Genomic DNA, 22745 nt, shown 5'->3' with positions numbered 1-22745 from the left:
CAGTGATAAATCTATTTTTACGACAATTGTGAAGAAATTTGCAGTTTCGAAGGTGACTTTTTATAACTTATTTTGCAGGATTGTATCAATAGAACTGCTTTATAGCCACAAAAAAAACTGACCTTGGTTTTTTTTGTGGATTTGGTTTTGATTAAATGCCTTTTTATGATTATTGTTTGGTTGGAGTACACACAAACTTTTTTTATGGTTAAAATTCCAAGCAAGTTCTCAAGCAGTATCAAATTTGAGTGCATTTAAAATTTGGTGGTTGTTAAGCCACCTGAACTACCTCTCTTTTTTTTAATCAAGGTGCAGTTAAAACTTTATTTGAGGCAGTTTTAAATTGATGCTTCATTCGCTGCCTAGATAAACCAGTCTTGTTTAGAAAAGTATGAAATGTTTTGTTTAATTTTTAATGAGGTAATATTTCGAAAAGTTTTGTAAGGTTCAGAAAACTTGAATAATTTTTTTTTTGCAAATTACAAAAAAAAAACTTAAATTATTTATCCATTTCAGAGTTATTGTATACCATATATTCAACAACATATTTTATTTACCAAAGATTGTATTGATGTACCAAAACAAAGTTGAGGTGCTTTTTGTGGTTAAAAAGATTCGCTTATTATCATTTAATTTTTGTTAATAAATTCTCGACTGTGGTATAGATAACAAGCTTAATTTTTGATATTTTTTTTATTTATTGATTTTAAACCATTATGTGTTTCATTAATTTTAAGAACATCATAATTACTTTGCTATAACTCACTTCATTTCAATCGTTCTCTAGATTATTTCATTGCAACCTGAAGCTGTTTGGTCATCATCGTGCCATTCTATAGTTTTCGCAACCCACGTTCACATTATGCAACGAAATTTCATCATTTTCCCGCTCCGATAACAATCTCATGGGATGAAATCGTTGGTTTTCTACCCACAAACTCCCTCGGTAGCGTTCGTGGGTGGAAGTGGTTCCTACTGGTCTGGCCATAGATTTCATAAGGTGAATCTAATTACAATCGCTTCGCATGTGAAATGATGCATTTTATAGGGCCGAGAGAGTGCCGCAACAATTAAGTGCTTGGGGTGCGCATTCCCACATCGAAAGCCGTGCAACTTAATTGAATTTGACCCGCCGAGGTGGGGGCTTCCCAGATTGAAAGCGAAATCAAAAGGCCATTTCACTTAGTTTTGATAGCCGGTGGGAATGGAGTTGCATGGTCCGGTGCAATCTCGCTGGCAATTGAGGGTCTTCGTAGAAAACAAGGTTATTCTGGGGTCACTGAAATTCAAGCTCTGAACTGCTCAACAACGTGTTCAAAAGTTCAAAGTCGAACCCCCTTCGGGCATCTCGCAAAACTCATTGACTGCTCGCGCCGCAGATGAGATATGTAATTGTGCGAATGTCGAGGTGATTTGGTTGAAGTTCAGTCTTAACACCCCAGCAGCAAATGAGCGAGGTGTCGTCGTTAAGCAACACAGCAAACACTTGCGCAGGTGAATAATTCATTCCGATTTAATAAGTGGTGCCCCACGGGAGAGTGGAACACAATAGAAGATTATAATTCTATTTCGCACGGTTGGCAAGCTGCACTCGGTTGCTTGCACTTGACACTGAACCAATTGACAACCGTAAGATGAATTGCACGGCGATGCACGAACTGTCAAATAAATCATGCTAATTGCCTCGACTCGAGTGCCTCGATGGAATCTATCATTCACTCGAATGCATAATCCTAAAAGATTTAATCGCAAAACAATCACAGCTTCCTCCGTCACCCGTAAATACCATTCAGCTTAATTACAGTCCGAAAAGCAATTCCGTCAACGCCAACACCGCATGTTCTCGGAAGGCGCGCAAAGTTGTCATGAATCGCGCCAATTCCATTTAAAATTTTCCATTCATTATTTGCGTGGAAAGAAACCATTCCGGTTGGATTCCGAGTGTCCTGAGCTCGAATAGATTAGTTGATAAATGAGACAAACTAACAACCAGCAAGCCCAGCATCTCCCGGAAATTGTTTGAGCGGAAAACCAGTTTCTCCCCTCCCCCTACATCGTGTTCGGGAAAGCGTGGTTTGGATTATCCCCACCATTCGTGGAGTTCTATTTCTGGCGTCCGGTTTGCAACCCAACTCTTCAAATGTCTGGTCGACGCGGATGGTGCTTTTTTCTCTCCACTCTGGCTGGAAGCGTTGTCATAGTTTCACACTTCCATCAAATCTGCATAAAGAACGATACATTTTGCTTGAATTTACATGAGATTTGCGCTAAGTGGTTGCAAGAAATATAGCTCATTTTTGTATTTCAGACATTTCTGCAACTGGACTGTTATATCCAATGGAGCGAATTGGGAATATAGTCTTAACGTCGTACACTGAAATAAAAAAAGTACAAAAATCCTGAATTCTAAGAATTTTGCCTCCTTTCCTTATTTACTAATTGGGGTTTTTGGATTGCTAAATAATTTGTAAATATGGAAAGGAGGCAAAATTCCTAGAATTCAGGATTTTGGTACTTTTTTTTTTTAGTTCCGTGTAGATGGTGTCACTCACTCTGTCAATGATGGTTTTGAATTCAGGGTCCAAAAAAAGTAAATTGAAATGGAAATTTAATCACGATATGCAAAATGCTTTTACAAACAACATAAAGAAAACCATTTTCTGATTAAAACATTCTGAATCAAGATTTTAAAATATATTTCTAAAACAAACATGGCCGCCAACTGGCCGATCGGGAATGATACCTTTCAGATCCTTAATAGGGACAGCAGTTTTAAGAGCACTTATGAGCTTCAAATTTGGAAATAGATTTTTTTCAATATTTTTAGATCAACCTCAACTTTGGAAGAGGCACAAAAACACGTATTTTCGATCATTTTAAATTTTAGGGATGCACTGAATTTCTTGAAATTTTTTTTATTCAAAAGATCGGAAAATTTCACAATATTTTTTTGCAAAAAAAATCGGACGCATTTATTTGATGAGTGAAAATAATTTTACTTGATTTTTTTGGATTTGTTGACAGTTTTTAATGTAAAGCCAAACTTATTTTACTTAACAGATTTTTGGATAAAGTTCACCGTTTTCAAGATATCGCCACATAAAGTTTAACTCGAACTGAAAAATTCTAGTTTTTAATTTTTGCCTTCCTCACCTAAATGAGGAAAGGCTATAAATCACTCGAAAAATGAACTTCTTAATTCGACCTCGTAGACCCACCTTCACGTATACCTATCGACTCAGAATCAAATTCTGAGCAAATGTCTATGCTTGTGTATGTCTGTAAGTCCGTGCACCGAAACACGATTATCTCCGGACTGGCTGAACCGATTTGGACCGTTCTGGTCTCATTTGATCCGTCTTGGGGTCCCACAAGACCCTAGTTAATATTATGAAGTTTAGAAAAGTACTTCAAAAGTTATGCTAAAAAAACGATTTTAGCTAAGTTTCGGAAGATAGTAAAAAGGGTGGCTTTTGTAAGAAAAAGTTGTCTGGATTCAACATGCGACCCATCGTTAGATAGGTAATCAAAAGACCTTTCCAACGAGGCCAAAAGATTGAAGATCTGAAAACCCTATCAAAAGTTATAAGTACTTTAGTGTTTTTGGTAAAAATAAGAGTTATTTATACACTTTTTGAGGCTGTGTAGTATAATCACTTTATGAATGCGAGGAAGGCACCAACCACATAAAGGTGGATTAAGTTGTGTTTTTAACATTGAAATTAGGACGATTAGTTTTGAGATATTGGTACAGTCCATACTCAATTATCTGAAGGTTTGTATGGGACTTCGAATAGTCGAATGATGAACAAGAAAAAGTTTTCTTATTTTCTTTCAAATTAGAGTTCTGTGACTCCATATAAGTCAAATTTGGGTTGTTGATTGCCTTTTTCTAAGTACCGTAAAACGGGGTGACTTTGATAGCCGGGGTGACTTTGATAGGTTTGTGATTTTTCCGCAAAATGAAGAGTACAATTAAAATACGTAAGGAATGGTTCAGAAACATACTGACCGTGGTAGAGAAGTGTTCAAAGTACCTCAAGAAGAACTTTTCATAAATTTTTGAAAGGTTTATAAAGTTAGTTAACTATAGTTAAGAAAATGTTGTTGGAAGTCATTATTTTAAACTTCTCAAAGTGTCATGATTTTCTCAATGATCATGATTTTTAATCGGAAAACGAAATGCATTTTCGGATTCTTTGGACAATTTTCCACTAGGAGAAGGTTTAATAAGTTTCTAAATAATAAATATTATCTGTTTTTGAAACACAGCTTAAAAAAACTTCAAATTTGTAGGCATTTTTAGTTGAACAAATTTCATGTAAAATGTGAAAACTTGTGATTCGTGCTTCGAATTCAGTATAAAATGCAATATAAATCGATAATTTTATAAGCAAAACTAGTTTTAACAAATTTCAGGCAAAATTCCGACTTTTTAACAATTTTACCTAAAATTTATATGTATTTAGTTAAAAAGCTTATAAACATAGTTAACTTAACATAAACATTGATTTTTTTTCTTGCAAACTATATCAGCTACTTTAGTGATGGTACATTTAACGTACAAATAAAGTTTGAACATCTTAAATATGATTTTAACAAGAAAAACTATGACTATCAAAGTCACCCCGGAATTAAAACTAAGAATTTTTAACGTAACTATTTTTCTAAACACAATTGAAAAAACTTTTTTTCCAAAATTGTGCATGGACTTTGTGTGGCCTACCCCAGTACATGTTTTAAAAATAATAATCTTGAGAAAAACCTTACCTGTTGAAAAATATTCTAAAACCAAATTGAAATCCTATCAAAGTCACCCCGGTTTACGGTATTTGAAAATCACCATTTTACCCGCTCCCTTGGAATTAAAAAATCTAAATCACTTTATAGCATGTTTGGGGTAATATTCAAGATCAACAATCAAAAACAAGACAACAACAAAAAAAAATTGTCGTAATTCGATTATCCGAAGTAATTTTTTCCGAGGCCTTGTAAGCTTGTACCAACGACACAAAATGGCTTCTTTGGTCATAGGAAAACTCTCAAAAAGTACACACAAAGTTTTATTCAAATAAAAAAAAAAGAAAAAAAAATCATAAAATTTCATCATTCTTGAGAGAATAGCTCATAGCAATGAAAAAAATTATTGTTACAGTCCAGACTCGATTATCCGAAGTTTTGACTATCCGAAGTTCGATTATCCGAAGTTTTGTTTGGGACTTCGGATAATGGAATCACTAAGAAAAGATCCAGAGTTTTTTCTTGAAAAGGTCCTATGAGCTTATGTCTTTCATACGTTTCAAAAAAAAATAAAAATAAAAGCCCTATAGATTTTTTTTTCTTGTTTGTTGTTAATATTAGTAATAACTGTAACAATGTAAAACAAATATAAAGCGTATTTAAGCAAAGTAAAAAATATTTGGAGATTTTTTAAAAGTTTCTGAATAATGAAAAGACTAGCTATTTCGAAAGTTATTTTGTAACTGTTTTCCTTCATTTGATTTAAATACTAGGTTCATAAAGCTCCCACTAACTCTGTTTCCAACTTTGTCGTTTTTGTCGAAAATAGGTTAGAAACAAACACAGAACAACAAAGTTAGTACATTGCTTTCCACATTCAATGATTTGAGTTGCTCTAAAAACTGCTGACCTTTTTTTGGCTGTGGTCGTAATTTTCTACAAACAAGGTTCACATTTTGCAATTTTTAACACAAATATTTCTTCTCCGTTTTCATATTTACAGGTCATGCCAGCGCTGCGATTGTTCGGCCGGAAATGGTTAGCCGCGTCGGACGACCTTGTGTTTCCGTGCCTGTTCGAGATCGTGTTCCGTATCGTATGGTAATTATACCGCTGAGGCTCTATTTAAGCCGGCTTACAGAGTTACAACTTGGCTGCCCTAGCAGATACCGCAGATTCATTCAATTTAATCAGTTTCACTAGCGCGCACGCCGCACTTCACTCTCACTTGACTTTCCCACCTGAATTTCATTGAAGTCTTCTTTTTCCACCTTTGCTTTGCTCAATTGTTGTTTTAGGCTCGGGCTGATATCATGCGTAACGTCGACGTACTGGAGCGTGACCGCGGAGTGCGATGAGCAGGCCGGGCTGGCCGTGCGGATCTACCTGGCCGGCACCCTAGTGTTAATTAGTGTTAATATGGTTCTACTCGTGCTGCTGGTGAACCGCAGCGCCCAAGGTTGCATTACCGAGGTGCAGAAACGCACCCTGGTGGCGCCCCTGCTGGTGGTTAAGTGAGTCGACCTAAATACATTTTGTTTGTAACAAATGAGCTAATCTAAATGTAACTTTTCAGAATTTTGCTAATTTTGCCAGAAACCGGACTGAACGTCTTCGGCACCATGTGGGCCTTCTGCGGAACCATCGAGTGTAAGAGTGAAGACAAAATATCTCAAACTGTGATTGAAGGTGAGTTTTCTAACAAAAGCGTCACGTAATCCTAGCTTGAATTGAAAGCCCACCAGGTGCGGTGCGTTATTATTATTCTGCACTTGTATGCAAATTTGCCGATAAAGTCGCTTGATATTGCGTATTGTCGATGGTGCAGCAGCAGTTGGTTAAGAAGGAAATTGCTCCAAATGGGAGCGGGATACTTTGTTATATTCAGCACAAATATATGCACTTATCAGATTTGTATGACCGGTTTCGCAAGCATTTGGAATTGATGAAGGAAATTGCAAATGGATTGAATTGATTGGGTCAAATTAAATCGATTACCTTTTTGTTGATGTAGTCTTTGAATGATTTGATTCACTGTTAATAGCCTTAATCTTCTAGATGAGGGGCCAAAGTTCCTCGTTTGTGTTCAGCATTCAATAATAGTAGACCTAAATATTTGTACTTTAATGGATGAATTTTTATGGAACTAATCCATTTGCTTGAGATATCATTTAGTTGTCATTAGATCAAATCGAATTTGCAATCGCAAATGACTTTTTTTTTAAAGTGCACTGATTCAAATTAATTCAAGGTGAAATCTTTTGAAAAATGTTCAGTTTTTTTTTGCAATTTAAAAATACTTTCTTAAGGAAAAGTATCCTGCAAAAAATATTTTTGAAGAGCTGAGAAACTTTCCTACAGATTTCCTACAGACTCTCTAACTTTGTTGATAGGACTGCTTGCTGCTAAGATACAGCCTCTTAAAGTATAAATTTTTTGGAAAATGATTTTTCCTCAGTGTCATCTAATCTTCATTTTTCAACACACGACATCATGGAAAATATTGGTTTGATATTTAATGTTAAAAAGTAAAACTTTTGTGAAATTGTGTGCTTTGTTCTTTAAAAATAAAATGTAAGTTTTAGAGCCATGTTTAGTTTGTTTTTACTAATTTTTATTTTTATTTTTTTATGTTAGGCTAGATTTTTGAATTTCATAATTATCATTTTAGAAAAGAACAGAAAATTTAACAAAAGTTTCATTATATAACATTGAAAAAAAAATTACAATATTATCTTGGTAATTATGTAATTTCGCGAGTTGAAAAATGAGGGCTAATTAGATGACACTGAGAAAAACTTCATTTCACAAAATGTAAGCATTAAAAGTAACCAGTTCGATCAACAATGACTATTAAGGAAGGATGTAGGGAATTTTCCCAGCTTTATCAAAATAGTTTTTAGGAGGGCTTTTACTTCATAAATTATTTTAAATTTCACAATACTGAATATTTTTCGAAAGTTTTCACCAAAAAATGCCTAGAATTTGAAAATGGTGCACTTGATCAAAAAATGTGTTAAATTGCTTTCGATTGCAAATATAGTATTGCCTCTATTTTTTTTTTATATTTAGTTTGACAAAATTTGTTTTTTTCTGCAGAAATCACAAAATTATACCTTTGGTACCAGATTTTGCAATATCCTAAACTCTAGCACAAAATTTTGCATGCCAATTTTGTATGACCAGTCCGCAAAATTGTATGGAGCCTTGTATGAAAAAAATTATACAAAATTTCTATTTTTGGACCAAATTTAGTTAAAAAAACAATAAATTAAAAATCTCAAAAAAAATTGCTTTAAGTTTAATTTTAACTGAAAAACTTCGTAATATTGCGTAAAATTTAATAATTCTCGGGCGCCAGTTGTAACTAAAGTCATTCGATCGGTTCACTTACGATTTTTTTTTTAAATTCTAATTTGCTTTGAATTGTTCATCTGTACATCCTTTAAATGTTTAAAACAGTAAAAATTGGATCTGCTCCAAAGAAAAAAAAACAAATATGTGTCGGAGGTCGCGTTGGCTGTTACGACGTATAGCAAAAAAGAAATGTTTCATTTTTAACATTGAAAATTGTTTCTGAGATATTTGTACTAGAAAATAAAATGAGAATGAGACTCAAAAAACTTTAATGTTTCTTTGGCAATTTGAAAGGAAGTTTTCTCAATTTTTTGAAACAAGTATTTTTAGGAGTGGAACATTATGGACACTATTTCAAAAAATAAATAATTATCTGGAGTTTTTCAGTTAAAATTAAACTTATTGGGCTATATCTTGAAAATGGTACACAGTTCAGTTTTAAGTCCCAAAACGTAAGGTAGTTGCAATTTTTTTTTAAAGTTTATGTCGCCAAAATCGGTTCGAAAAATCAGAGGGCAAAAATTTTTTTTTTTAAAAGACTTCAAAATTTTAAAGGAAGCAGAAGTCTAACCAACTGAAAACAATTAGAAATGCATTTTGATGCGTTTAAAATCATATTTAGCATGTCTGGGATCGATCAAAGATATTTTGTGGAATTTTTTGTGGAATTTCAATGAACGGCACCGCAAAAAGTTTTTTTTCGGCGAAAAAAAAATCTCTTCAATAATTGGATATTTTGAAAACTAATGATTGCAAAACACTTTTTTTATTCAAATGTTGAGACCATAGATTTTCATTTAAGAGCTAGTTTTTCACCGATGTGAAACAGGTCGTATCGAGGTGCTCCGATTTGGATGAAACTTTCAGGGTTTGTTTGTGTATACATGAGATGATCTCATGCCAAATATGAGCCCTCTACGACAAAGGGAAGTGGGGTAAAACGGGCATTGAAGTTTGAGGTCCAAAACACATGAAAAATCTTAAAATTGCTCGCATTTCCGTAAAACTTCATCAATTCCAACTCTCTTAGATGCATTCGAATGGACTTTTGAAGCCCTTCAAAATGTGCTATAGACATCCAGGATTGGTTTGACTTTTTCTCATAGCTTTTGCAAATTACTGTTAAAAATGGATTTTTTTAAAACCTTAATAACTTTTGGCAACAGCCTCCAACACCCATACTCCCATAGGTCAAAAGTTAGGGAATTTCATGGACTATAAGCCTACGGTATTAACTTTTTGGCCAATCGCAGTTTTTCTCATAGTTTTACGATTTTTCTAGAACAAACATTTTACAACGTTAGTTTTTGCCCTGTAGGCCTCCATAGCGGCACTTTTTGGTCTCAATTTTGTCATATTCGGAATCCTCAGAAAATTTTACATTAGATTGAGGTGTTGGAATTTTGAATTTGATTGGAAAAAATGCCATTTAGAATTAATTAAAATATTATTTAGCATTTTGTCGGATTAGGGGTAAAACAAGTTTTCGCCTACTTGATACAGCATTTGACGTATTGATCATAGGGTAAATAAGATCTATTTCTTTTTTCAAAAATGTTTTATTTAATTATTTTTTAAATCAAAATTACAACTCCAATACTTCTAACTTACGTAAAATTGTCCGAGGATTCCGAATATGACAAAATTGAGACCAAAAAGTGCCGTCTTCTTGGCCTACAGGGCAAAAACTAATGCTGTAAAATGTTTGTTCTAGAAAAATCGTAAAACTATGAGAAAAACTGCGATTGGCCAAAAAGTTAATACCGTAGGCTTATAGTCCATGAAATTCCCTAACTTTTGACCTATGGGAGTATGGGTGTTGGAGGCTGTTGCCAAAAGTTATTAAGGTTTTAAAAAAATCCATTTTTAACAGTAATTTGCAAAAGCTATGAGAAAAAGTCAAACCAATCCTGGATGTCTATAGCACATTTTGAAGAGCTTCAAAAGTCCATTCGAATGCATCTAAGAGAGTTGGAATTGATGAAGTATTACGGAAATGCGAGCAATTTTAAGATTTTTCATGTGTTTTGGACCTCAAACATCAATGCCCGTTTTAACCCACTTCCCTTTGTCGTAGAGGGCTCATATTTGACATGAGTTCATCTCATGTATAGACAAACAAACCCTGAAAGTTTCATCCAAATCGGAGCACCTCGATACGACCTCTAGAACAAACCGAGCAGAATCTACAAATACTGCCTCTTAAATTTTCATATTTTTTAATTTTTTTTAGTTATACCATTTCGGTAAATTTCAATTTACCGAATTGTCCAACAGTTGGAAATTTGGTAAACTTCACTGAATTCGGTATACCTATAGAAATGATGTTGCAATTATTTTGATGAGACCGATTTTTTAAAGTCAGATTTATGCCCCTTCAGTTCAGCAGGTTCGATTAACAGTTACAGCACACTTTGAACGATTACGCTCGAGTGCACTTTGTCGTTGAATAATCCACTGCAAAAAATCAATCATTGTGACAAGTTTTACCTTTTTACTCTCCTCCCTCCCCCACAGCAATCGTACTATTCAACTGGGTAGTGTTTGCGCTTATTATCTTCGGATTAGCGATAGTGTTTGATCCGCTCGGGTCGGCCAAGTACAAGAACGGCCGCGACAGCAACGACAACGGTCCCACCGAGTCGGCCATCCACCGGAAGGTCTCGAAGCTGTGGTTCCGCCGATTTCGGTGGGCCTTTTGCTGCCTGCGGAAGGACGAGTTTGGCCACGAGGCGTTTACGCAGGTGGCAAGTTTGCTGAGCGCGCTGTTTCGGGGGACGGATTTGGTTCCGTCGGACATAATGGCCGGGTGTGTGCTGCTGAGGGTGAGACAGAAGAGGGAAACGCGCGAGATGCGCCGGATACGGATGCTGAACGACGATGGACCGAGGTATTCGACGGATATCACGCGGGTGTTTGCGACCTCGCCGGCGTGGATGACGATTAAGAACGCGAGGCACTTTTTGCGGTTCGCACTGGCCGCGTACGGTTGGCCGATGGTGTGCTACATGCACTGCTGCACCGGTCCGTACCGGTTGATACCGAAGATGACTTGCTGTGCGTGCTTCCGGTAAGCGATACGGTTGATTAGTTGAAACGTTGTATGACTTTGATGTTTGATCGTTTCTTTTTTTTTTCTCTTTTTGCTAGCCGAAAACCCCAAATCATCATCGATGACAATTGCTGTTTGTGCCACGTGTCCGGCGTTCGGTACACTTCCCGCATCCGGAGTGAGGACGTACTGCATGCTTCTTTCAAGAATCACGTGTTTGAGGTTAGTTTCACGAACACGAACAAACATTTATTTCACTTGCTAACATCATACACATGATACGATACACGGCACAGAGCGATTTCACCAATCACGATTCCTCGGAACTTCCGCCCACGCCCAGGAACTTGGAGTTTTTGGCCTTGATGTAGTCGTTCCAGGCTTGCTCGTCGCCGTTGGTGGGTGGCGGCGGTGCGGGCTCATCTGCAATACACACTCACAATTAGTATCGTTCGCCTTCTCAGAGATCCACCCACAGATGCTCAAAATTACCCGCCATCGCCAAATTCGCCGGTGGAATTACTTGCAATTTGCCGAAAACATCCTCCGGAGATTCGTCACTTTTTACAACCGTTACAAACAGCACCACCGTCAACACTAGACCCGCCACCAGTAGATGCTTCATATTTGTCTGCTTTTTCGCCTTTCGTGGAAATAATTCGAGGGTGATGTTTGCTGGCGCCGCCTCGCACTGTCAGGTTCTGAGTCGTTGGCAGGCTCGGCGTGGGACGGTTTTTATAGTTGGCTTAGAAAGCATAAATCACTCAAGTTCAATTTTTGTGGCCCTTTTTTTTTAGTTGAAAAGCTACCATGATAACGGAACGGGTTCCGTGGTGGGTTCTTGAAGGTTGCTGCTTGTTGCACAGTCAACAAGTGACATTAGACGGATACGGTGCGTGGGTGGTTTTGCAGCAGCAAGAAACCGGCAATTTGCCAATTTGTGTACTTTAGATAAGTCAATTGCATTTCGTTGATTGGGGGAAAATTGAGCTGCTGAAAGTGCAGTGCAGTGAGGAGAAGTCAATTATTTCTCGGAACTGGTTTTATCAATTTACGAATAATTGGCACGGGAATGTCTGTATTTGTCAAGGAACACCGGGCATGCAATGTTGTGATAGCAAGTTTGAAGAATCTTTGCATTTATCATTTGTACAAGCGTTGCATGTTTTGAACAAACTTGCAGTTCGGATAGAATTTTTTATTCCAGTCAAATTTTCGGTGTTGATGCACATTGTACACATGAAGACATTTCGATGGTATTTTTTTAAATTTATTCGCGTTTTTTTATTTAAATTTCAGTTTTGATTTTGTTCAAAACCCAATATTTGAACAGAAGTTTATCAGATATCATGTTTTAGTTAATTGGGTACTAAAGCCCTATGACAATTTTTATGTACAACGGTGAAAAACACGATCAAAAACCATTTCTGATCACTTTTATTTCATTGTAAAGCAAAAAAAAAAATGACAAGACAACATTTTTTCAATGGATCAACTATGGTCCCCTTGGAACGAGCTGTCAAGTAGGAACTTTTCTGTCAAGAAGGTCAAGAAGGACCGCGAGGTTAATTTTTCAAAATTGATTCAAAAATCCGTTTTAAGCTCTTTGTGGTCGTACAAAGGGTCATTGTACTCAGAAAATAAGCTTTATCGTTGTAAACAATAATATCAGCAATCTAAGCTTCATTTTAGGACCCAATTGGTTAGTACTTTTATTTTTTTCGTAATGATTTTCAATATAAATTCGCAATATTTATCTTGTTCAATTATTCAAAGGCAATTAATTGTTTTTTTAATTGTCGTTTTTGTGTTTTGTTTATTTTTATATGGATGTTTAAATCAATTAATCTTGTTGATTTTCTGAAGACGGTTTTTAGAACTTCTTCCCCTGAACTAATACTTATTTATTATTTTTTAAATTAATGTTCTACAAGTTTCACATGCTTTTCATAGACTCTTTTTCCAACGTTAAGGTTTCTTTCCAGTCGATATTTTCATAAAACTTCAAAATTTCAGGGGAAATAGACATGTCTTCCCCTGAACTAATATTTATTTATTAATTTTTAAATCAACGTTCTACAAGTCTACAATGTCAATGTCACAAGCCTTTCATAAACTCATTTTCCAACGTTAAGGTTTCTTTCCAGCCGATATTTTCATAAAACTTCAAAATTTCAGGGGAAATAGACATGTTATCACTTGAAAACTATTTGAAATACCTTTTCCTGTGTTGATTATCATTTTACAATAAATAAAATGAAGTTAGTTTTTTTAGTTTCTCAGTGTTTCGCCATTCGTGTCTGTTGCGGGTGACCATGATCAACTACGACCAACATTTTCAAAACTGTTTTTTCGTAAAATCGAAATTTTCATATGATTTTTTTGTTCTAAATAAAAAAAACCTTCTGGGCTATTGTAGATTTGAAAAGTACATAAAATTTCCCACAAAATTACATGCGCCTAAAAAAAAAAAATACAGTGGAGCAACGTGAACTTTTGAAAATATTTTTGGAATTTTTTTTGATGAAAAATACGTTTTTTCGGCATTCTGAGTACTTTGACTTATTTTACAAAAATGTCCCTTTGACACCGAATTTACAAACCATCACGTCTTTTAAAATTTTAAATGGAAGGGGTCATACCGCCTCTCTGTAACGAGACATCAAAAAATGGAGCTTGTATTCTGGATCAGGGACAAAAATTACCCCTTAGGACAAAGTTTCATTCATTCATTCATTTAAACATATGCAGTATTTTTTTTCGAAAATACTCAAATTTTCATGATTCGTTATCAAACGAATTAATTTTTTTATGATTTTTTTTAGAGTTTTGTTTGTAGAATACTCGAATTTTTACAAGTACCTTATTTTTTAAAATACTAAAATTTTAAACAAAAATACGGTATTTTAAAAATATCGTACTTTGTGAAACTTTCAGTATTTTACAAAAAAATAATAATTTAGTGAAATACATGCAAAAGTACATGTCTCGGATTAGTTTTCAAAAAGACGTAAGAGCCAATGGTAAACAAAGCCTTTTTTGCCTCGGTATTCGACCTACTTACAAAAAACCAATTTCAAACATGCTTAAGATTGTTCATCTACACGTCTTACAAGTGCCACAAACTAAAAATAAATAACATTTTGATACAATTTGGAGAAAAACGAATATTAGTGTCGGACGTCTAGGTGGCTCTTACGGCTTTTTGAAAACTCATCCGAGATGTATTTAAAAAAAAAAACAAAAAATTAAACTGCATTCAAAATTGCGCTTTGTTTGATACTCATATTGCGAAGTCTGAAAATTTGAGTATTTAAGTACTTTACAAATCAACCCGGATAAAGTGAAAATGCGTACAAAATTTCGATTCGTTTATATTAAAATTATTAAAATTTGTGTATTTTCAAATAAAACACGATTTCATGAGAAAATTTTATTATTTCACAAAACTGTAATAAAGTGAAAATGCTTATTAAATTTCACTTCGTTTGATACCCGTATTGCGAATTATGGAAATTTGAGTAAAGTCGACTCTCTGGCTATCGATCTTCTCATACACAATATTGCTCTAGCTGTCAATAAATTTATCAGTTCCTTAAAGAAGCATGCTTTGATTTTTCGTTCTTTAATTTGAGTTTTTTGTTAAGGTTTGAGTATTTTACAGAAAAGCTCAAATTTCGCTACCCATTTTGCAAATTTTGAAAATTTTAGCATTTTCAAAATCTTTGGTATTTTGTGATAGATCTTGTGTGAGTAATATACATCATCATAACATATATTCTTAGTGTACTCATTAAAAATGTAACATCTAACATCATCATATGGTTGAAAAAAGTTAGAATTATCGAAATGACGATAACGATAGATCTTTGTTAATCGTTAGACGCTAATATTATCGACGATATTTTTATCGATTTACAACCTTGGAATTTACATTATTTTTTCATAGAATAAGCCAGTGAGCAAAAATATGAACTCGGTAATTTTGGATACTTTACAGTTTTACATTTTTTAAATAATCTACAAAAAAGTTATTTTTTTTAACTGAAATGAAATCTTTTTCTTGAATTTTGATGCTTATTTTATTTCACACCATTAAACCACTTTATTTTTTATCGCCATACTTAAAATAGAACACATTGCTAGTTTAATGTTTCATTGTTTCTGCTCCGCCATAAATTTCCACTACTCCGGCGGGGTCGTCTCCGGCAGCTTAGTCGTCGTCGTAGTTGGCTTAGCCGTCGTAGGCTTCACCCCTACCTCACCCGGACTGTCCGAAGTTCCGTAATTGTAGTGGAAGTACCCTTGCGTCTTCTTGCTGTACTGATTGTCGATGCTTCCCATCAGCGAAATCTTCCCGATAATGTCCTCCCAGCTGAAGGCCCGCTTGTGTCGGTTCAATCGTCGCATAACGAGCTTTTCCGGCACGTGACGCTCGTGGCAGTTGAATTTGGGGTTTCCCTGCTCGTCAAGCTCGTGCGCTTCGCACTCCTGGCAGCGGCACAATCCGAGAGGCGGGACTTGCTGGGGTTCCACGGCGGTGCGGGTGGTCACGAGGTGAATTTTGGTGAGACACTCGCAGTCGGATTTGTGCAGCGTTGGCAACCCGGTGGCAGCGTCGAGGTGGACCTGTGACGAGAACTGTCTGTGGTTGATTGTGGCGGTTGCATGATCTGTGTAGGGGAAGGAGGATTTTGGGGTTTTAGGAAATTTGTTATTCAGATTTTTTTTTGGGTGGAATAAATTGTGGTAGCTTACCGTTGGCTTGACACTGCAAGGAGTGCAAATAGAACAGGAACAACGTGATCCACTTCATGGTTTGAGGGCCGATGATGAACTCTGCGGCAAATTGTCTCCCCTTATATCTTGAGCATTTTCTCGTAAAACTTAATTGAAAAATTCTTCGCTTTAACGAGGTGATTTTTTCTACTAATTGTGTTTCTTTTTTTTTGTAGCTTCCATTTTGCGTGCTGGCAGATCACAGCACCAAGAGCATCGTCATTTCGATTCGAGGCAGTCTGTCGATGCGAGACGTGTTCACCGATCTGGTGGCCAACGCCGAGCGATTCGAGGCTCCCGGAATGCCTCCGGAGTCGTCCGCCCATCGTGGAATGGTGGCCGGAGTGGATTGCATGCTGAAACGCCTTCGCGAAGGAAACATGCTCGAGCGAATCTGCAACATGTACCCGGAGTACACGTTGGTGTTGACGGGACACAGTCTGGGCGCCGGGGTGGCCATCTTGTTGGCGGCCAAGCTGCGTAGCCGGTTCCCGGATCTGCGGGTGTACGCGTTCGCCACTCCAGCTGGTCTGTTGAGTCGGGAAGCTGCTCGGTACACCGAGGGGTACGCGTTCACCATCGGCGTCGGGGACGATTTCGTGATGCGATTGGGGGTGGATTCGATTGAAAATCTGCGAACCAGTGTAATCGAGACGATACGAGCCTGCAAGCTGCCCAAGGTAAGCGGTGGAAAGCTTTGCGTTCAAGCGAAAGCTTCGCACGCAATGTTGCATGCAAGTTTAATGGCTATGCTTTTTTTCTAGTGGCGAATAATGTTGAATGGTTTCGGGTACGCCTTGTTTGGTGTACCGTCTCGTGATTTGGAAACCACGTGGCACGACGTGACGGAAATCACGAAAAAGGCCGGACAGAGTCCGCTGCTCAACGAGCGGCCGATACAAACGGTGACTGCAGCGGTAAATGCTCCACTCTCTTTTGATTTTATGTTATTTCTAAATGGAAGATTATTTCAGGAAAACGGAGTACTTTCCAGTGAAATCTCCAAACGAAGATTCGCCAAAACTCGATTGTTTACCGGAGGAAGAATCTTGCACATTGTGAGGCGCAAAAAGACGGAGCTTGAAAAGTAATTTCTACTCAACTAATAATTTCACCCACAAAAACTAACCCATTTTTTCCCCTAGGAAAACCAACACCGGCGGTCCCACCTTCGAGATGCGCTGGGCCACCGCTGAGGACTTTATGGAGCTCAAGGTGATGCCCCGGATGCTGCTGGACCACCTGCCGGACAACGTGTTCCGCACGCTGACCAGGATTCTCGAGGAGCAGAAAACTCACAACGGATCGATGCTCTCTTTGCAGGAGATTTAGGGAGGAAGAAGATGTGAATAAAAGTGAACCCAACCGAATAGATGCCAAAAGTTAGGAAAACAAAACAGGAACAAAGAATCGAACGTAACCCTCCAATTGACAAAAAAACTAAAACAGTCCATGAGTGCCTTAAGGAAACCTGTAAATCTTGCCGTCTACACATACAGTTAGGACTAGGAAAAGTTGTCGCGTTTAGCTAGTTAAGTGTACTGTTAGCCAAAACCAGAGAAAGCCCTATCAAATAGGAAAATTATTCATACTTGTCTTCATCATATATCTAGAGAGAGAAAAAAAGAGGTAAACAGTGTTAGAGACTAAACAAAACTTGCTCACTTCCTACTTGTGTATCGTTACGAGACAAAAGTAAACTAAACAACAACAAAAAAAAAACATAACGAAGGGATTTCATCCAAAAATCGGAATCATCCAATTCCATTTCCTTTACTCTAGAGACGTAAGTGCAACAACAGACACAAAAGCATTCCAATTTGAATCTGAATAGCTGATATTTTTTTTATTTCGTCCCGGTAAGCAGATTTTAATTTAGTTTTTAAGAAGGGAAAGTGCGTTGAGCGAAAGTGCGAAATGACAGGACAGGATGGTATTCATTCCAAGTATTGCGCTTTTCCACTGCTTCGTCTCGAAGGTTGAGAAGCGCTTTTTTATTATTTTAGAAAAATAGGGGGGAAATTTTATTTGATATTGAAGAAACGAAAGATATACAAGTGGAAGATATACACGAGGAGTGGCAGCAAAACGGTTTTTCCAGAACGTTAATTTTGGTTGTGATATGAATGCTATTTATTATTTATAAAAAGCAGCAAAGCAAATGAATGTGAACGTTTTTTGTATATACAGTGTTGAGTGGCGTTGAAATATATAGTTTTATACTAAAGTTTTTTTTATGTTTTTTTTATTAATAAATCACATGTCCTTGAAGTTAACCGAAAACAAAATTTGCATATCGACCTTGAAATTACAGATTATGTGCTTCACCTAGCAGCTGGCTTTCAATCAATGCCACGTGCTGGTCCCCAAAGATTTTAGTTTTTATTAAAGGTGGGCAAAAAAAGAGTGAGCCGCTCAAAACCCCGGTTTTAATTTCGAGCTTTTGAAAGAACTATTTCAAAATGGAATGATTTTCAAACTTGTTATAAATATAAATTATTGAATTTCGAACAAATAGTAGCATAAAATTTATTTTTGAGAGCTGAAAATTAAATTCCAAATTGCAATGTAATTGCTAATAAAAAAATTCTCAAAATAACATTGCTGCCAAACACCACTTAAAAAAAATTAAACTCATTTTCAGTTTTCTACTTTTTTTGAAATTCCAAAAGTAAATTATTTTCTAAACAAAATGAAAAAAAACATTGTATAAAAAACAAAGTCGAGCACTGATAATTGCTTAACTTGTTAAATTTTACCAAACATCTACTTTAGGAAAAAAAATAAATTCTCTTGTTCTATTAAACTTTAGCGTTTAAAGACTTAATCGATTAAATCAGAGTGTAGCAAAGAGTTCACATAATATTTTCTCCAAACAAAATGCAGTAGTTCAATTTTGGCAAAAATAAACGCAATTTTAAAATTGATAGCGATTTCTTCATAATCCATGACTTAGGTTTGGATGCCATTCAATTATTTCAACGTTTTGGTTCGAGTAGTTGACAAAGTGATCAAATCTAATCTAATCTAATCTAATCAGACCCTAGCGCAGCCAATCTTACGAAGGGATCCTGGAGAGTGCCTTAGGTTAGATGATGCCTAGCACTCTTCTTGTCATTTATTAACATTTGTAGTGCGCCATTGCATCGGAATGCATTGAAACATCACAAGCGTTAAACCGGCCAGGCCTACTGCGTAAAGCCGTATCGCAGAGATGATTCTTAATTGGGTTGAGTTTGAGCACTGAGTGTTCGAACAACAACACAATTCTGAATCGACAGGGGAGGAAGAAGCGTGGGGACACCCTCTGGGATGGGACATTGTATTTCCACGAATGCCCTGGACACTATTTGCCGTGGTTATAGCGCCACAACTCGCTCTTCTTGACAAAGAGATCAAATTATTTATAAAAGTTCAATGTGAAATAACTTTAAAAACCATAGCATTCTGAAAAATATCCTTTTTCCTTTTTATAAAAAATTGAAAAAAGAGCGAAAGAACCGTTCAAAAGAGCGGCTCTTTTTAATGAGCGATCGAAAATGAGCGGCTCCTATAAAAGAGTGGTTTTGCCCACCTCTAGTTTTTATTATATATCACCGTAGATATCATGATCTGCTGCGTGAATGCGCTTTCAATTTCAACAATATTTGACTAGAAAATCCTCCAAATATTACCAATCTTCCATTTATCTCACAAACAATATTGAGCAAATATCCTTGAAAACCAAAAATGGTTTTTATTTATTATTTTTATTTCATTGATTTTGGAATTTGTAGAAATATTTTCCTAAATAAAGGTTCTGTGGTGACAACGTTCCGATTACACACAGAAAATTGTAGGAAAATTGTCTAGTATGTTGGAAAACAAAACTACAAATAAAAAAATCTTCTTAAAAAAGTAGATTGCTTTTCGACTGTGACTAATGAAGCCATGCTGTATCATTGGTTCACCCATACAGGTCTACAAATAATTTTGGCAACTGTCCGTACAAAAATGGTACCGTCAACAGGGGTCAATCGAGACAGCAGTTATAACGGTTTTGGGCCTCAATATTTTGATTTTTCTGGTGGGTTTCGGTCAAAACAGACTCAGACAAACAAAATGTTTACATCCATTTCCAAATTTAAAAGCTTTAAGGTGAAGCCGTTGATCAATTTCGAAGAAAATTAATCATCACTTTAAAATATTCTGTATTAAATTCAATTTAACGAATTTCAGCACCAAAAAGAATCAGCATGTGCCGGTTGTTGCCTTCATGAAGCCACTGAAAGAATTTTTGATCTTAATAAATTGTGCTTCAAAATTTACATAATTTTGTGGTACTGTACCACAAACAGTCATTGACGTCTTAGTTGGCAATCAAAGATTAATGACGATTTTCATAACTTTTCAAGGAATGGGATAATCGTTTCCAAAAGGAATCAGCATGTGTAGGGCACTATTCTAAACAACTTGTTGAAGGAATTTTGTAAAAATATTGAAAGCGACGCAAAATTTAAACCTTTGAACGAAAAATCATGACAATGATGGAAGTCTCCACGTTAAGTTCTATAAAACTGCTTTCCCTATTCAGACTGTAGTCCCGGTTCGCCCCAAATGACGGTACATGAATATTCGGTAATCTGTTTCTTTAGAATGAATTTTCTGATAGATTTGGTGACTTCGGCAAATCTTTAAGAATAGCTGAGGACTTTTTAGGAACAATAGGTACACAGAAAAAAAATCTTATGTTTTAAGGGACCAAATCCCGCACTTTGTAGAGCCTTGAGGACCACGGGGACACTTTTTTTGAAATCCCCTCTCCCCTCGTGAATAGCAAACCACTCGTAATTTTTGTACAGAACAAATATTTTTTGTATGGAGCGTGGACACGCTGACCATTTCTTGATTTTGGCGAATATTGAAGTATTTTATGTTTCTGATGACTTAACTAAGCATTGCATGTAAAACCCGATTTAATATCACCAGAGGTGAAATAGAGCCTTTCTTTCAAAATGATGAAACTCCGAGAAATATATTGGTGCAATTAATTTTTCAGAAACATAATGATACCCCCCCCCCATAATTTTCGAATGGCTTTTTGTTTGAAACTGAATTATTTTAATTTGATACTGTTATCTGTAAAATAGTCCAAAAAATACATCTAAAAATGGCTTTCACCACATTTACTGGTCGAAAATTGTGAATCGAAAAATAAAATGTTCGTCTCCGACCCCACGGCTACAGATCTGACTTATAAACATTGTGAGTTTTACGAGCGGTTTTCCAGTGATGGAAGACACAAATTTTTAAGAGCGGATACAGACATCGCTCATGTATTTCAGAAAAAGAGCTCTCAAAAATCAGACTTTGGGTTCCGGGTTTCGGGCCAAAATTCAATCGAAAGAGCGCATCCTAACCTTCAATTTAGTAATAGGATTTTTTCCTGGGACGAATCCTCGCCATGCACGAATTTTTTAAGATTTCTGAGAAAAGCGTTTTTGATCAGTAGTGCGGTGCCTGTGTGGACGCTCAGTCCTGTTTTTTCGTGTTATTTTCCGTCTCTTTTGTGTCGCTGTTCGAGTGCATGGGGTGATTGGTCATTATAATTAAATAATGGCATCAGTAGTGCGGTGCCTGTGTGGACGCTCAGTCCTGTTTTTTCGTGTTATTTTCCATCTCTTTTGTGTCGCTATTTGTGTACATGGGGTGATTGGATTTCTTCTGATTCGTGTTGTTTTCATCTCTTTTGTGTCGCTGTTTGTGTGCATGGGGTGATTGGTCTTCTTCTTCTTCTTTTTTCTTTATTTTTAGTTCGCGCGTTCGTTGGCCAATGAGTTTATTTTTGTTCTCTTTGCATAGTTTTCGATAGAAACGATCCGAATTCTTTTTTTTTTCAAGACAAGCAAGTCGTATTGCTGGATTAAGTCCTTTCTATATCATCGATGATCGGAAGGCACGCCGACGAATATGTTTTAAGGCTTATGATATAAAATCATTTTAATGAATAAAGCCCTTCTTACATCACCGTTGATCGGAAGGCACGCCGACGAAGAATTTCTGGAGGATCGCGGTCGAATTAATACTATATTTAAAATTCTAGATAGCTATCTTTCGGATTCGATTGTGAGTAGCGGGACTTCGCGGTTACTATGCAACGTATTTTTTGGAGTCTTTTTATATTTTAAATTTATAAGTCCTTCTTTTATCATCGTTGTTAGGAAGGCACGCCGCCGGTTAAGTTCGTTTAAGTTATTGTTTTAATTTCATTACAATCGGTTACGTGGTGTCCTGTTTTCTTTTCGTTTATATTCGTTGATCGTAATAATTTATTCCAACTGGCAGCTTTAGTATTAACTCATCTACTATTTTTGACATTTGCTCGCGTTATCTTAATTGTACCAACTGTAAAAATATACTGATAAGTCCAGCCCATAGCACTACAGCTCGGTTGGCACGCGTTCGATTAAAACAAACTTTTTAAATAATCAATTATTTATCTTTCCGCAGCCGGCTGCCTAAGATTTAAAATTTCAACCGATAAACAAAATGCTCATGGTCACATCACTGCCACTCGTGAATCCTGACCTCATACCCATCTACTAACCCCCTCAAAACTCATGTGATACTTTGTCGGAGAAGCAGTCGATTGGGCGGTCTCTATCACTCAAGTATCGGACTAACATTCCCATCCACTTCCCCGTGACCCTACCACTGGTCGTGGCCGGCGCCGGTATTGATCAGCATGATAGGGGCCTTTGAGAAGTTGCGAAGCGAGGAAAGATAGCACCCACTTATCTTCCACGGCTCGTGGATGTAACTTCTGGAGGTCCTGGTC

General features: G+C 36.5%; 2 protein-coding genes across 3 annotated transcripts in view; one reads left to right on the top strand and one right to left on the bottom strand.

Annotated features, from left to right (window-relative positions):
* LOC120425828 (diacylglycerol lipase-beta-like) overlaps positions 1 to 17993 on the top strand; it is a 56421-nt gene extending 38428 nt beyond the window's left edge. Inside the window, exons 3-11 of one of the 2 annotated variants that reach the window (XM_039590447.2) lie at positions 5744 to 5841; positions 6039 to 6254; positions 6317 to 6429; positions 10615 to 11167; positions 11248 to 11371; positions 16105 to 16608; positions 16693 to 16845; positions 16903 to 17015; positions 17074 to 17993. In XM_039590447.2, the coding sequence (XP_039446381.1) occupies positions 5747 to 5841; positions 6039 to 6254; positions 6317 to 6429; positions 10615 to 11167; positions 11248 to 11371; positions 16105 to 16608; positions 16693 to 16845; positions 16903 to 17015; positions 17074 to 17260 (2058 nt within the window). In that variant the 5' untranslated portion in view covers positions 5744 to 5746 and the 3' untranslated portion in view covers positions 17261 to 17993. Of the gene's footprint in view, positions 1 to 5743; positions 5842 to 6038; positions 6255 to 6316; positions 6430 to 10614; positions 11168 to 11247; positions 11372 to 16104; positions 16609 to 16692; positions 17016 to 17073 lie in introns of both variants that reach the window. The other variant, XM_039590446.2, reaches the window with a different exon arrangement.
* LOC120425829 (uncharacterized) lies at positions 15235 to 16044 on the bottom strand. The gene is made up of 2 exons (XM_039590449.2): positions 15908 to 16044; positions 15235 to 15822 (listed from the first exon to the last, which is right to left on the bottom strand). Exons 1-2 carry the CDS (start codon positions 15963 to 15965, stop codon positions 15335 to 15337), a joined length of 546 nt encoding a protein of 181 aa, XP_039446383.1. The 5' UTR covers positions 15966 to 16044; the 3' UTR covers positions 15235 to 15334.
* Positions 17994 to 22745: the final 4752 nt, after the last annotated feature.

Source organism: Culex pipiens, chromosome 2, assembly GCF_016801865.2.
Source record: "Culex pipiens pallens isolate TS chromosome 2, TS_CPP_V2, whole genome shotgun sequence".
Taxonomy (NCBI): Eukaryota; Metazoa; Arthropoda; class Insecta; order Diptera; family Culicidae; genus Culex; species Culex pipiens.
Note: the sequence above shows the minus strand (reverse complement) of the source record. Positions and strands in the feature narration are given on the sequence as shown.

Excerpts from the sequence above, each read along its gene's own strand:
- LOC120425829 (XM_039590449.2), bottom strand. The coding sequence starts at position 15,965 with ATGAAGTGGATCACGTTGTTCCTGTTCTATTTGCACTCCTTGCAGTGT. Across the intron at positions 15,823-15,907 it reads CTTGCAGTGTCAAGCCAACG|ATCATGCAACCGCCACAATC; the intron begins GTAAGCTACCAC and ends TCCCCTACACAG.